The sequence below is a fragment of the Oncorhynchus gorbuscha genome, linkage group LG18, assembly GCF_021184085.1.
Source record: "Oncorhynchus gorbuscha isolate QuinsamMale2020 ecotype Even-year linkage group LG18, OgorEven_v1.0, whole genome shotgun sequence".
NCBI classification, from domain to species: Eukaryota; Metazoa; Chordata; class Actinopteri; order Salmoniformes; family Salmonidae; genus Oncorhynchus; species Oncorhynchus gorbuscha.
Genome location: NC_060190.1, coordinates 7,468,156 through 7,481,338, shown reverse-complemented (window position 1 = coordinate 7,481,338; position 13,183 = coordinate 7,468,156). Strand labels below are relative to the sequence as shown.

Sequence of the window (13,183 nt, the reverse complement as noted above, 5' to 3'; positions counted from 1 at the left end):
GCACCAGAGGAAACACCGTGCACCTGGCAACCTTGGTTAGCATGCACTGTGCCCGGCCCGCCACAGGAGTCACTGGTGCGCGATGAGACAAGGATTTCCCTACCGGGCAAACCCTCCCTAACCCGGACGACGCTAGGCCAATTGTCTCTGGTGGCACAGCTGGCGCTGCAGTACAGCGCCCCTTAACCACTGCGCCACCCGGGAGGCCCTTCACCAATGATCTTTAACCTAGTACATTCAGCATTTGAGCCCAGACTCAGACGAATTGCTCAGCGCAGTAGCTCTAACCTAGCTCTATATCTCAACACGTGTCAGACAGCTGTGAAAGCAAGAAGAGATAACACTTGTTATGAATTCTGCCAGCCAAGCACAAAAACAGAAAGCCTTTGAGCATGAAATTTATTTCTTTACCAACCTGTCTCCACACTATCCACATTCTGCAGACCGCTAGACAGTGGGAGGCACAACATATCACTTCCAGTCCACTAGCTCATCTTACTTTATCTGTGCTGTGGTGACTTGTTCTCTTTCCAGAAACAATTCCTAGTTCTGAGTTCGAAGTCCCAAGTTTTGAGTTCTGAGGTTGTGAGTCAAACAGATGCTACTGTTCCTTTAAGAAAATGAGTCAATTTACTGCTATAATGTAGCAAACTGCTATTTAAAAACAGCAGATTGGGGGTGCCAGATGTCTGATGTTTCTCCATTAGTCACAGCTCAGTGGTGAAGAGGGTAAAGTCAGACCACACCAACAGGACACGGTGGCAAACAGCCAAAGTCATGGGAGCATTTACAGCTTGTGTATCGCATTCTATCTTGAGAGAGAGAGAGAATCATGTATAATGTGTTGGAGTTTATTGGCATCACGTTTGCCCGTGCAGCCATTGAAAACACTATCTGTTGAATTACGCTTCTAACTAACAGGTGCTGGGTTGGATTTAAAAACGTGTTTTCTCTCCGGTGTCACATCAATGTTAATTTAAGTGTCACAGTTCGTGTCACATTTCTACCTTCCTTTAACACCGGGGCCTCAGTTCTGTTGCTTGAAGAATGGAAACCATGTACATGTCACAAACCACAACCCTCAAGCGGTTGCCTTGTATGCTACACTACATCAGATGCCTTTTTGTTACCTCTTTCTTCAACTTCCAATTATTGCCAACATAGGACACTACTAGAGTTACTTACTACTCTATCTTTTCTCCATGTTATTTTTGACCTGATTGTCTGCCTGAAGCGTCTACGCATATTGTATGGCTACGTTTGCTGACATGACTGGCAAGACAGCTGAGAAGAGTGTTCTTCACAGTTATAATGATGGCGTGTGGAGTCCTACATGGGAATGCTGAGTTAGCTGCTCCCATTAGCCACAAGCCATTCTTGTCAAACCATAGGCTGAACAAATGTTTTGTTTCTACAATGACATCAGATTGTCACGCCCTGACCTTAGAGAGCTGTTTTATTTCTCTATTTGGTTAGGTCAGGGGGCCGGGTATGGTTCTCAATCAGGGACAGCTGTCTATCGTTGTCTCTGATTGGGAACCATACTTAGGCAGCCCTTCCCCTCCTTTCTTTGTAGGAAGTTAACTTAGCCCTTAAGCTTCACGGTTGTTTTGTATTGTTTATTGTATTTGTCGGCGACATCCTAAATAAAAGGAATATGTACGCTCACCACACAGCGCTTTGTTCTAGTTCTTTCGACGGCCGTGACAGAACTTCCCACCACAAAAGAACCAAGCAGCTTGGTAAGGGGGACTCATGGACTTGGGAGGAAATCCTGGACGGTAAAGGACCCTGGAGGCAGGCTGGGGAGTATCGCCGTCCAAAGGAGGAGATAACGGCTGCGAAGGAGGAGCAGCGGCGATATGAGGAGGCACGTCAGCGAAGCAGGCACGAGAGGCAGCCCCCATTTTTTTTTGCGGGGGGCACACGAGGAGTTTGGCTGAGTCAGGTTGGAGACCTGAGCCAATTCCCCGTGCTTACCATGGCGAGCGTTGTACTGGTCAGGCACTGTGTTATGCAATGCAGCACACGGTGTCTCCAGTGCGTGATAAAAGCCCGGTGCGCTACATCCCAGCTCCCCGCATCTCCCTGGTTAGGGTGAGCATCCAGACTGGAGGGATGGTGCCGGTTCAGCGCGCCTGGTCTCCAGTGCGTCTCTTCGGCCCAGGATATCCTGCGCCGGCTCTGCGCACTGTGTCTCCGGTGCATCTTCACAGCCCAGTGCGTCCTATGCCAGCGCCCCGCATTTGCAGGGCGAAGATAACCACCCAGCCAGGACGGGTTGTGCAGGCTCTAAGCTCGAGACCTCCAGTGCGCCTCCACAGCCCAGTGTATCCAGTGCCTCGGCCAAGGACAAAGACTCCTGTATGTGTCCCCAGCCTGGTGAGTCCTGTGCCTGCACCAAGAAGTAAGCCTCCTGTATGTCTCCCCAGCCTGGTGAGTCCTGTGCCTGCTCCCAGAGCCAGGCCTCCTGGGTGTCTCTCCACTCCAGTGATGATCCATGGCATGAAGCCTCCAGTGATGATCCATAGCACGAAGCCTCCAGTGATGATCCATGGCAAGAAGCCTCCAGTGATGATCCATGGCAAGAAGCCTCCAGTGATAATCCATGGCAAGAAGCCTCCAGTGGTGATCCATGGCACAAAGCCTCCAGTAAGGAGTCATGGCACGAAGCCTCCAGCGACATCCTTCAGTCCGGAGCCTCCAGCAACGTCCTTCAGTCCGGAGCCTCCAACGAGGGCACCCAGTCCGGAGCCTCCAACGAGGGCGCCCAGTCCGGGGCCCACAGTGAGGGTCCCCAGTCCGGGGTTGGCGACGAGGGTCCCCACACCAGAGGCGCCACCAAAGCAGAGTGAGCCAGAGGTGGAGTGGGGTCTACGTCCCGCACCAGAGCCGCCACCGCGGATAGATGCCCACCCGGACCCTCCCCTATAGGTTCAGGTTTTGCATCCGCAGTCCGCAACTTTGGGGGGGGGGTGAGTACTGTCCCGCCCTGACCTTAGAGAGCCGTTTTATTTCTCTATTTGGTTAGGTCAGGGTGTGATGTGGGGTGGGCATTCTATGTTTAGTTTTTCTATGATTTTGTATTTCTATGTTTAGGCCGGGTATGGTTCTCAATCAGGGACAGCTGTCTATCGTTGTCTCTGATTGGGAACCATACTTAGGTAGCCCTTTCCCTCCTTTCTTTGTGGGAAGTTAACTTGTTTTGTGGCACATAGCCCTTAAGCATCACGGTTGTTTTGTATTGTTTATTGTTCTTGTCATCCTAAATAAAGGGAACACGTACAGCTCGCTGTGCTTTGGTCTACTTCTTTCGACGGCCGTGACACAGATAGATTTTATAGCTGCTATAGAATAGCTTCCTATAGCTTGTCAGCAAATAGTCTACTATTCCTCCTCAACAGTTAGCTTAGTGTAGCTTCCCAATCAACAGACACCTGCATAGCATGGTGCTCCATAAACTCCATCTTACCAGCCTCAAGTGTGATGCCGGTCTGTTTCTATTTGAACCAACTTGTTGTTTCAGTAAAGCAACAGTGTAGCATTGTTGACTGCAGAGACAATCAGACACCCAGGCTACCATGCTAATAGTGCTCTCTTATTCTGAAGAGACGAGCGATCTGAGAACCATCACAATATCACACTCTCTCAGTACAGGTTTCACCCCTGGCATCCATATGTCAACTCACAATATTAGAATGTAGTTTTCTGACTCCATTGATTGAGACGCGCAGAGGTTTCTATATCTAGAGCCGTTTGATAAAATAAGACATCTTCTATTCAAGGCAACGGTTTGATCCAGGCTCAATGTGCAATGCAAGCCTTGCTATGTCCTTCTAATTGTCCCTCCACATATCTCTTTCTCTCTCCATGCCTCTCTTTATTTGAGATACTATCAAATCGAATCAAATGTTACTTGTTACATGCGCCGAATACCACAGGTGTAGACCTTAGTGAAATGCTTACATACAAACACTCAACCAACAATGTATAATACCTATAGCAGTATAATAACTATAGCGAGGCTATTACTCAACGTAATATGTACGTGCAGGTAGAGTTATTAAAGTGACTGTGCATAGATAATAAACAGAGAGTAGCAGCAGCGTTAAAGAGGGGGGGGGGCAATGCAAATCATCTGGGGAGCCATTTGATTAGATGTTCAGGAGAATTATGGCTTGGGGGTTGAAGCTGTTTAAAAGCCTCTAGAATTGGCGCTCCGGTACTGCTTGCCGTGCGGTAGCAGAGAGAACAGTCTATGACTAAGGTGGCTGGAGTCCTTGACAATTTTTAGGTCCTTCCTCTGACACCGCCTGGTATAGAGGTCCTGGATGACAGCTCTCAACCTGTGGCAGTGGCAGCTCCTCAACTTCTCATCGTCAGGGTTCTCTCTCCCCTCTCTCTCTCTCTCTCTCTCTCTCTCTCTCTCTCTCTCTCTCTCTCTCTCTCTCTCTCTCTCTCTCTCTCTCTCTCTCTCTCTCTCTCTCTCTCTCTCTCTCTCTCTCTCTCACTCTCTTATCATCATCAGGGTTCTCTCTCTCTCTCTCTCTCTCTCTCTCTCTCTCTCTCTCTCTCTCTCTCTCTCTCTCTCTCTCTCTCTCTCTCTCTCTCTCTCTCTCTCTCTCTCTTATCATCATCAGGGTTCTCTCTCCCCTCTCTCTCTCTCTCTCTCTCTCTCTCTCTCTCTCTCTCTCTCTCTCTCTCTCTCTCTCTCTCTCTCTCTCTCTCACTCTCTTATCATCGTCAGGGTTCTCTCTCTCTCTCTCTCTCTCTCTCTCTCTCTCTCTCTCTCTCTCTTATCATCGTCAGGGTTCCCTCTCCTCTCTCTCTCTCTCTCTCTCTCTCTCTCTCTCTCTCTCTCTCTCTCTCTCTCTCTCTCTCTCTCTCTCTCTCTCTCTCTTATCATCGTCAGGGTTCCCCCCTCTCTCTCTCTCTCTCTCTCTCTCTCTCTCTCTCTCTCTCTCTCTCTCTCTCTCTCTCTCTCTCTCTCTCTCTCTCTCTCTCTCTCTCTCTCTCTCTCTCTCTCTCTCTCTCTCTTATCATCGTCAGGGTTCTCTCTCTCTCTCTCTCTCTCTCTCTCTCTCTCTCTCTCTCTCTCTCTCTCTCTTATCATCATCAGGGTTCTCTCTCCCCTCTCTCTCTCTCTCTCTCTCTCTCTCTCTCTCTCTCTCTCTCTCTCTCTCTCTCTCTCTCTCTCTCTCTCTCTCTCTCTCTCTCTCTCTCTCTCTCTCTCTCTCTCTCTCTCTCTCTCTCTCTCTTATCATCATCTCTCTCTCTCTCTCTCTCTCTCTCTCTCTCTCTCTTATCTCTCTCTCTCTCTCTCTCTCTCTCTCTCTCTTATCTCTCTCTCTCTCCCCTCTCTCACTCTCTCTCTCTCTCTCTCTCTCTCTCACTCTCTTATCATCGTCAGGGTTCTCTCTCCCCTCTCTCTCTCACTCTCTTATCATCGTCAGGGTTCTCTCTCCCCCTCTCTCTCTCTCTCTCTCTCTCTCTCTCTCTCTCTCTCTCTCTCTCTCTCTCTCTCTCTCTCTCTCTCTCTCTCTCTCTCTCTCTCTCTCTCTCTCTCTCTCTCTCTCTCTCTCTCTCTCTTATCATCGTCAGGGTTCTCTCTCCCCTCTCTCTCTCTCTCTCTCTCACTCTCTTATCATCATCAGGGTTCTCTCTCTCTCTCTCTCTCTCTCTCTCTCTCTCTCTCTCTCTCTCTCTCTTATCATCGTCAGTGTTCTCTCTCCCCTCTCTCTCTCTCTCTCTCTCTCTCTCTCTCTCTCTCTCTTATCATCGTCAGGGTTCTCTCTCCTCTCTCTCTCTCTCTCTCTCTCTCTCTCTCTCTGTTCTCTCACTCTCTTATCATCGTCAGGGTTCTCTCTCCCCTTCTGTTTTCTCAGAAAGCCACATGCTGAGTGTAAACTAGGTACAACGTAGTTATGGTGTGTTATGCTCTTCCTATAAACTAATCTATCATTTACATACATACCAGTTGTTACTCATTTCTACTTAGACAAGCATCGTGATCTGATCCTGATCTCACTACACTATAGATATATATAATCTCTCTCTCTCTCTCTCTCTCTCTCTCTCTCTCTCTCTCTCTCTTATCATCGTCAGGGTTCTCTCTCCTCTCTCTCTCTCTCTCTCTCTCTCTCTCTCTCTCTCTCTCTCTCTCTCTCTCTCTCTCTCTCTCTCTCTCTTATCATCGTCAGGGTTCTCTCTCCCCTCTCTCTCTCTCTCTCTCTCTCTCTCTCTCTCTTATCATCATCAGGGTTCTCTCTCTCTCTCTCTCTCTCTCTCTCTCTCTCTCTCTTATCATCATCTCTCTCTCTCTCTCTCTCTCTCTCTCTCTCTCTCTCTCCCTCACTCTCTTATCATCATCAGTGTTCTCTCTGCCCTCTGTCTTTGTTTTTATTCTTAAACAACAGATGCATCAAGAGCTTCACATTTCCTCTGTCCGGAGGTGTTTAAACATGTTGGTGGAAACGTATTATTTTTTATTTTTCTCTTTCTCTGTATCTTTTGGGTCTTCTGTTTTCTCAGAAAGCCACATGCTGAGTGTAAACTAGGTACAACGTAGTTATGGTGTGTTATGCTCTTCCTATAAACTAATCTATCATTTAGACACTGGAAATATATGTTTTATCAGGAGAAAATAACAAATGGAGTAAATACATACCAGTTGTTACTCATTTCTACTTAGACAAGCATCGTGATCTGATCCTGATCTCACTACACTATAGATATAATGTATTCTCTCTCTATCTCTCTCTCTCTCTCTCTCTCTCTCTCTCTCTCTCTCTCTCTCTCTCTCTCTCTCTCTCCAACAAATTCTGTTGTTTCCATTATTCTTTCCAGTGAGGCATTGGAAGTCAAACTGGTAAGGCAGCTGGTAGGTGTGTGTGTGTGTGTGTGTCTGTGTGTGTGTGTTACAGTCAACTAGCTTCCACAGTCTCCCGTCAGAAATAGACGTTCATCCATGTTTCTCAAAAGTCAAAGGTGTTGCCAACGTTGAAGTGTTTAAGGTTAAGCCTCAGCATTAACTCTGCATTTTTAAGGTTAAGCTTTAACTCAGAATGCTTAAGGTAAGGGTTAAGGTTTAGGATAGGCTGAGAACAACAATCTCAAAATCAACATTCTATCACTGGATATGAACTTGCAACCTTTGGGATCAGAAGCAGATGTTCCCACAACGCTCTAGCAAAACTGAAGCCTACTTGAAGGGAACAGTGCTCATTGTTGCCCCTAGTGGCCGGTTTCCACATCATCTCCCAACGTCCTCAGACATGGATGGACGTCAAATACTGACTTGTATCACGGGTGACCTGGCTGGTTACAGTATCCTGTCTACCAGTCACCGTGAATTAATATTTAATCAGTCATTAATAAAAGGCAGCTATGAGAAGAGAATAGACCTCCAATTGAATAGTATAGTGGGTTATGCGTGGAATAGATATAAAGGGGGCCATGGCAATGGCACTACACACACACACACACACACACACACACACACACACACACACACACACACACACACACACACACACACACACACACACACACACACACACACACACACACACACACACACACACACACACACACACACACACACACACACACACACACACACACACACACACACACACACAGGGAAAGAAAGAAGAAGAAAGTAAATCTAATGATCTTTCATCATAATCCCGTTACTGTTACATAATTGAAGTCTCTCCTAACAGTCATTCACTTCCTATCATCTTCCTTTGCTGTTAATTCAGTGTGAGAATTCATGGAGATTGACTTGAAGGCTAAGTCAGAAATGACATCCTGTTCTTTATATAGAGTGCACTACTTTTGACCACAGCCCTACCCTATTTCATAAATAGTTTTCTATATAGTTCATTTTATTTTAGGTCCCTAGGCTCTGGTCAAAAGTAATGCACTCTATAAGGGATAGGATACCATCTGGGATGCACCCTTTGCTGTACTGTAGAGGACAGTTGTGTAGTTGCTTCTTGTCTATAGACAGCAGGATATCCCACCCACTCTTTCTTACAGATTTGCCAGTCAAAACTTGACAGATGTGATCAAATGTCATGATTGATTGGGTTTCCGGCTGAGTGGTAATCTACTGTTGTTCTAAAAAATACAATTATATTTTAATGGAACAACACAGTTCTGTCAGTGAGTGCAGTACAATACATAAAGGTTATTTCTCATTGTCGGATTTCCTCAAAGAAATGGGAAGTTGTTGAGCGTGAAAAACCCAGCAGCGTTGCAGTTCTTGACACAATCAAACCAGTGCGCCTGACACATACTACCATACCCCGTTCAAAGGCACTTAAATCTTTTGTATTGCCCATTCACCCTCTGAATGGCACACACACACACAATCCATGTCTCAATTGTCTCAAGGCTTAATATTCCTTCTTTAACCGTTCTCCTCTCCTTCATCTACACCGATTGGAGTGAATTTAACGCATGGTTTCCAGGTTTGATGCCATTCCATTTGCTCCATTCCAGCCATTAGGATGAGTCATCCTCCCCTCAGCAGCCTCCATTGATATATACCCATGCTCGTGGAGTCTTCTCTACAATATAATATTATAAGCCCATGTAATAATGAAATGCATCCTGGAGTACTTGTTTTAATTTTTTAAGAAGGTCTACTCTACAAGACAAGGCAATACGTTGATTGCTTACAATGCTAGGTAAAAGTAGGTAAAGTTAAAGCTTAGAGAGAGAGAGAGAGATGGAATGAGAGAGAGAGATGGAATGAGAGAGAGAGAGAGAGAGAGGGAGAAAAAGAAAGAGATTGAGAGAGAGAGACAGAGAGAAAGAGTGAAAGAGAGAGGGGCGTGATAATGTGTTGCAATTGAATGACATCACCTTTCTACCTTCCTTTAACACCGGGGCCTCAGTTCTGTTGCTTGAAGAATGGAAACCATGTACATGTCACAAACCACAACCCTCAAGCGGTTGCCTTGTTTGCTACACTACATCAGATTCCTTTTTGTTACCTCTTTTTTCAACTTCCAACCAAGTGCTTTGAACATGTCGGGCTTCAGCATTGGGGGAATTATTGCCGACGTAGGACACTACTAGAGTTACTTACTACTCTATCTTTGCTCCATGTTATTTTTGACCTGATTGTCTGCCTGAAGCGTCTAGGCATATTGTATGGCTGCGTTTGCTGACGTGACTGGTGAGACAGTTGAGAAAGAGTGTTCTTCACAGTTATAATGATGGGAATGCTGAGTTAGCTGCTGCCATTAACCACAAGCCATTCTTAGCCATTCTTGTCAAACCACAGGCTGAACAAATGTTTTGTTTCTACAATGACGACAGATAGATTTTATAGCTGCTATAGAATAGCTTCCCATAGCTTGTCAGCAGATAGCTTACTATAGCTGTAGTCTACTATTCCTCCTCGACAGTTAGCTTAGTGTAGCTTCCCAATCAACAGACACCTTCATAGCATGGTGCTCCATAAACTCCATCTTACCAGCCTCAAGGGTGATGCCGGTCTGACTCCATTGATTGAGACGTGCAGAGGTTTCTATATCTAGAGCTTTTTAATAAAGTAAGACATCATCTAGGTAAGCCAATGGCTTGATCCAGGCTCAGTGTGCTATGCAAGCCTTGCTACTGTATCTCCTTCTAATTGTTCCTCCATCTTTTACTCTCTAACTCTCTCTCTCTCTCTCTCTCTCTCTCTCTCTCTCTCTCTCTCTCTCTCTCTCTCTCTCTCTCTCTCTCTCTCTCTCTCTCTCTCTCTCTCTCTCTCTCTCTCTCTCTCTCTCTCTCTCTCTCTCTCACTCTCTTATCATCGTCAGGGTTCTCTCTCTCTCTCTCTCTCTCTCTCTCTCTCTCTCTCTCTCTCTCTCTCTCTCTCTCTCTCTCTCTCTCTCTCTCTCTCTCTCTCTCTTCTCACTCTCTTATCATCGTCAGAGTTCTCTCTCCCCTCTCTCTCTCAATTCAATTCAATTCAAGGGCTTTATTGGCATGGGAAACATGTGTTAACATTGCCAAAGCAAGTGAGGTAGACAACAACTCTCTCTCTCTCTCTCTCTCTCTCTCTCTCTCTCTCTCTCTCTCTCTCTCTCTCTCTTATCATCGTCAGGGTTCTCTCTCTCTCTCTCTCTCTCTCTCTCTCTCTCTCTCTCTCTCTCTCTCTCTCTCTCTCTCTCTCTCTCTCTCTCTCTCTCTCTCTCTCACTCTCTTATCATCGTCAGAGTTCTCTCTCCCCTCTCTCTCTCAATTCAATTCAATTCAAGGGCTTTATTGGCATGGGAAACATGTGTTAACATTGCCAAAGCAAGTGAGGTAGACAACATACTCTCTCTCTCTCTCTCTCTCTCTCTCTCTCTCTCTCTCTCTCTCTCTCTCTCTCTCTCTCTCTCTCTCTCTCTTATCATCGTCAGGGTTCTCTCTCCCCTCTCTCTCTCACTCTCTTTGTCATGTTTGTCATTTATTATCATGTCTTGTCCCTGTGCTCCCCATTCTATTCGTTTCCCTCTGCTGGTCTTATTAGGTTCTTTCCCTCTTTCTATCTCTCTCTCTCCCCCTCCCTCTCTCACTCTCTCGCTCTCTCTTCTCTCTATCGTTCCGTTCCTGCTCCCAGCTGTTCCTATTCCCCTAATCATCATTTAGTCTTCCCACACCTGTTCCCGATCCTTTCCCTGATTAGAGTCCCTATTTCTTCCTTTGTGTTCCGTTCCTGTCCTGTCGGTTCCTTGTTTAGAATTCACCATGCTGTGATTGTGTATCGCCCTGTCCTGTCGTGTTTTTGCCTTCATCAGATGCTGCGTGTGAGCAGGTGTCTCTGTCAGCTACGGCTTGCGCCTACCCGAAGCGACCTGCAGTCTGTGGCCGCTTCTCCTGTTATTCCCCTCTACAGACTAGAGGATTTCTGTTATTCCCTGTTTGGACATTTCCTGTTAAGGATTCAGGATTTGTCGTTTTCTGTTTGGACTTGAAGAAACTCTGTTTCTGTTAAGTCGCTTTTGGGTCCTCTTTCACCTGCATGACAGAAGGAACCGACCAAGGAATGGACCCAGCGACTTCAGACGCTCGTTACACTGCCGTCGAGATCCAAGGAGCCATGCTCGGCAGACACGAGCAGGAATTGTCTGCTGCTCGCCATGCCATGGAGAACCTGGCCGCTCAGGTTTCCGACCTCTCTGGACAGTTCCAGAGTCTACGTCTCGTGCCACCTGTTACTTCCTGGCCTGCCGAGCCTCCAGAACCTAGGGTTAATAACCCACCTTGCTACTCCGGGCAGCCCACTGAGTGCCGCTCCTTTCTCACGCAGTGTGAGATTGTGTTCTCTCTCCAACCCAACACATACTCTAGAGAGAGAGCTCGGGTTGCTTACGTCATTTCACTCCTTACTGGCCGGGCTCGAGAATGGGGCACAGCTATCTGGGAGGCAAGGGCTGATTGCTCTAACAAGTTCCAGAACTTTAAAGAGGAGATGATTCGGGTTTTTGACCGTTCAGTTTTTGGTGGGGGAGGCTTCTAGGGCCCTGGCTTCCTTATGCCAAGGTGAACGGTCCATAACGGATTATTCTATTGAGTTTCGCACTCTTGCTGCCTCTAGTGAGTGGAACGAGCCGGCGCTGCTCGCTCGTTTTCTGGAGGGACTCCACGCAGTGGTTAAGGATGAGATTCTCTCCCGGGAGGTTCCTTCAGATGTGGACTCTTTGATTGCTCTCGCCATCCGCATAGAACGACGGGTAGATCTTCGTCACCGGGCTCGTGGAAGAGAGCTCGCATCAACGGTGTTTCCCTGCTCCGCATCGCAACCATCTCCCTCCTCTGGCTTTGAGACTGAGCCCATGCAGCTGGGAGGGATTCGCATCTCGACTAAGGAGAGGGAACGGAGGATCACCAACCGCCTGTGCCTCTATTGCGGAGTTGCTGGACATTTTGTTAATTCATGTCCAGTAAAAGCCAGAGCTCATCTGTAAGCGGAGGGCTACAGGTGAGCGCAACTACTCAAGTCTCTCCATCAAAATCCTGTACTACTTTGTCGGTCCATCTACGCTGGACCGGTTCGGGTGCTACATGTAGTGCCTTGATAGACTCTGAGGCTGAGGGTTGTTTCATGGACGAAGCATGGGTTCGGAAACATGACATTCCTTTCAGAGAGTTAGATAAGCCTACGCCCATGTTCGCCTTAGATGGTAGTCATCTTCCCAGTATCAGATTTGAGACACTACCTTTAACCCTCACAGTATCTGGTAACCACAGTGAGACTATTTCTTTTTTGATTTTCCGTTCACCGTTTACCTGTTGTTTTGGGTCATCCCTGGCTAGTATGTCATAATCCTTCTATTAATTGGTCTAGTAATTCTATCCTATCCTGGAACGTTTCTTGTCATGTGAAGTGTTTAATGTCTGCCATCCCTCCCGTTTCTTCTGTCCCTACTTCTCAGGAGGAACCTGGCGATTTGACAGGAGTGCCGGAGGAATATCATGATCTGCGCACGGTCTTCAGTCGGTCCCCGAGCCAACTCCCTTCCTCCTCACCGGTCGTATGATTGTAGTATTGATCTCCTTCAGGGGACCACTCCTCCTCGGGTAGACTATACTCTCTGTCGGCTCCCGAACGTAAGGCTCTCGAGGATTATTTGTCTGTGTCTCTTGGCGCCGGTACCATAGTGCCTTCTTCCTCTCCGGCCGGGGCGGGGTTCTTTTTTGTTAAGAAGAAGGACGGTACTCTGCGCCCCTGCGTGGATATCGAGGCTGAATGACATAACGGTTAAGAATCGTTATCCGCTTCCCCTTATGTCATCAGCCTTCGAGATTCTGCAGGGAGCCAGGTGCTTTACTAAGTTGGACCTTCGTAACGCTTACCATCTCGTGCGCATCAGAGAGGGGACGAGTGGAAAACGGCGTTTAACACTCCGTTAGGGCATTTTGAGTACCGGGTTCTGCCGTTCGGTCTCGCCAATGCGCCAGCTGTTTTTCAGGCATTAGTTAATGATGTTCTGAGAGACATGCTGAACATCTTTGTTTTTGTCTATCTTGACGATATCCTGATTTTTTCTCCGTCACTCGAGATTCATGTTCAGCACGTTCGACGTGTTCTACAGCGCCTTTTAGAGAATTGTCTCTACGTAAAGGCTGAGAAGTGCTCTTTTCATGTCTCCTCCGTTACTTTTCTCGGTTCCGTTATTTCCGCTGAAGGCAA

General features: G+C 47.1%; 1 protein-coding gene across 1 annotated transcript in view; it reads left to right on the top strand.

The window, feature by feature from the left end:
• The first annotated feature begins 9,039 nt into the window (after positions 1–9,039).
• Positions 9,040–13,183, top strand: part of LOC124003198 (xylosyltransferase 1-like) — a 117,735-nt gene continuing 113,591 nt past the window's right edge. The window contains exon 1 of the mRNA XM_046311277.1: positions 9,040–9,075. Within this exon, the coding sequence (XP_046167233.1) occupies positions 9,040–9,075 (36 nt within the window). The remainder of the gene's footprint in view (positions 9,076–13,183) is intronic.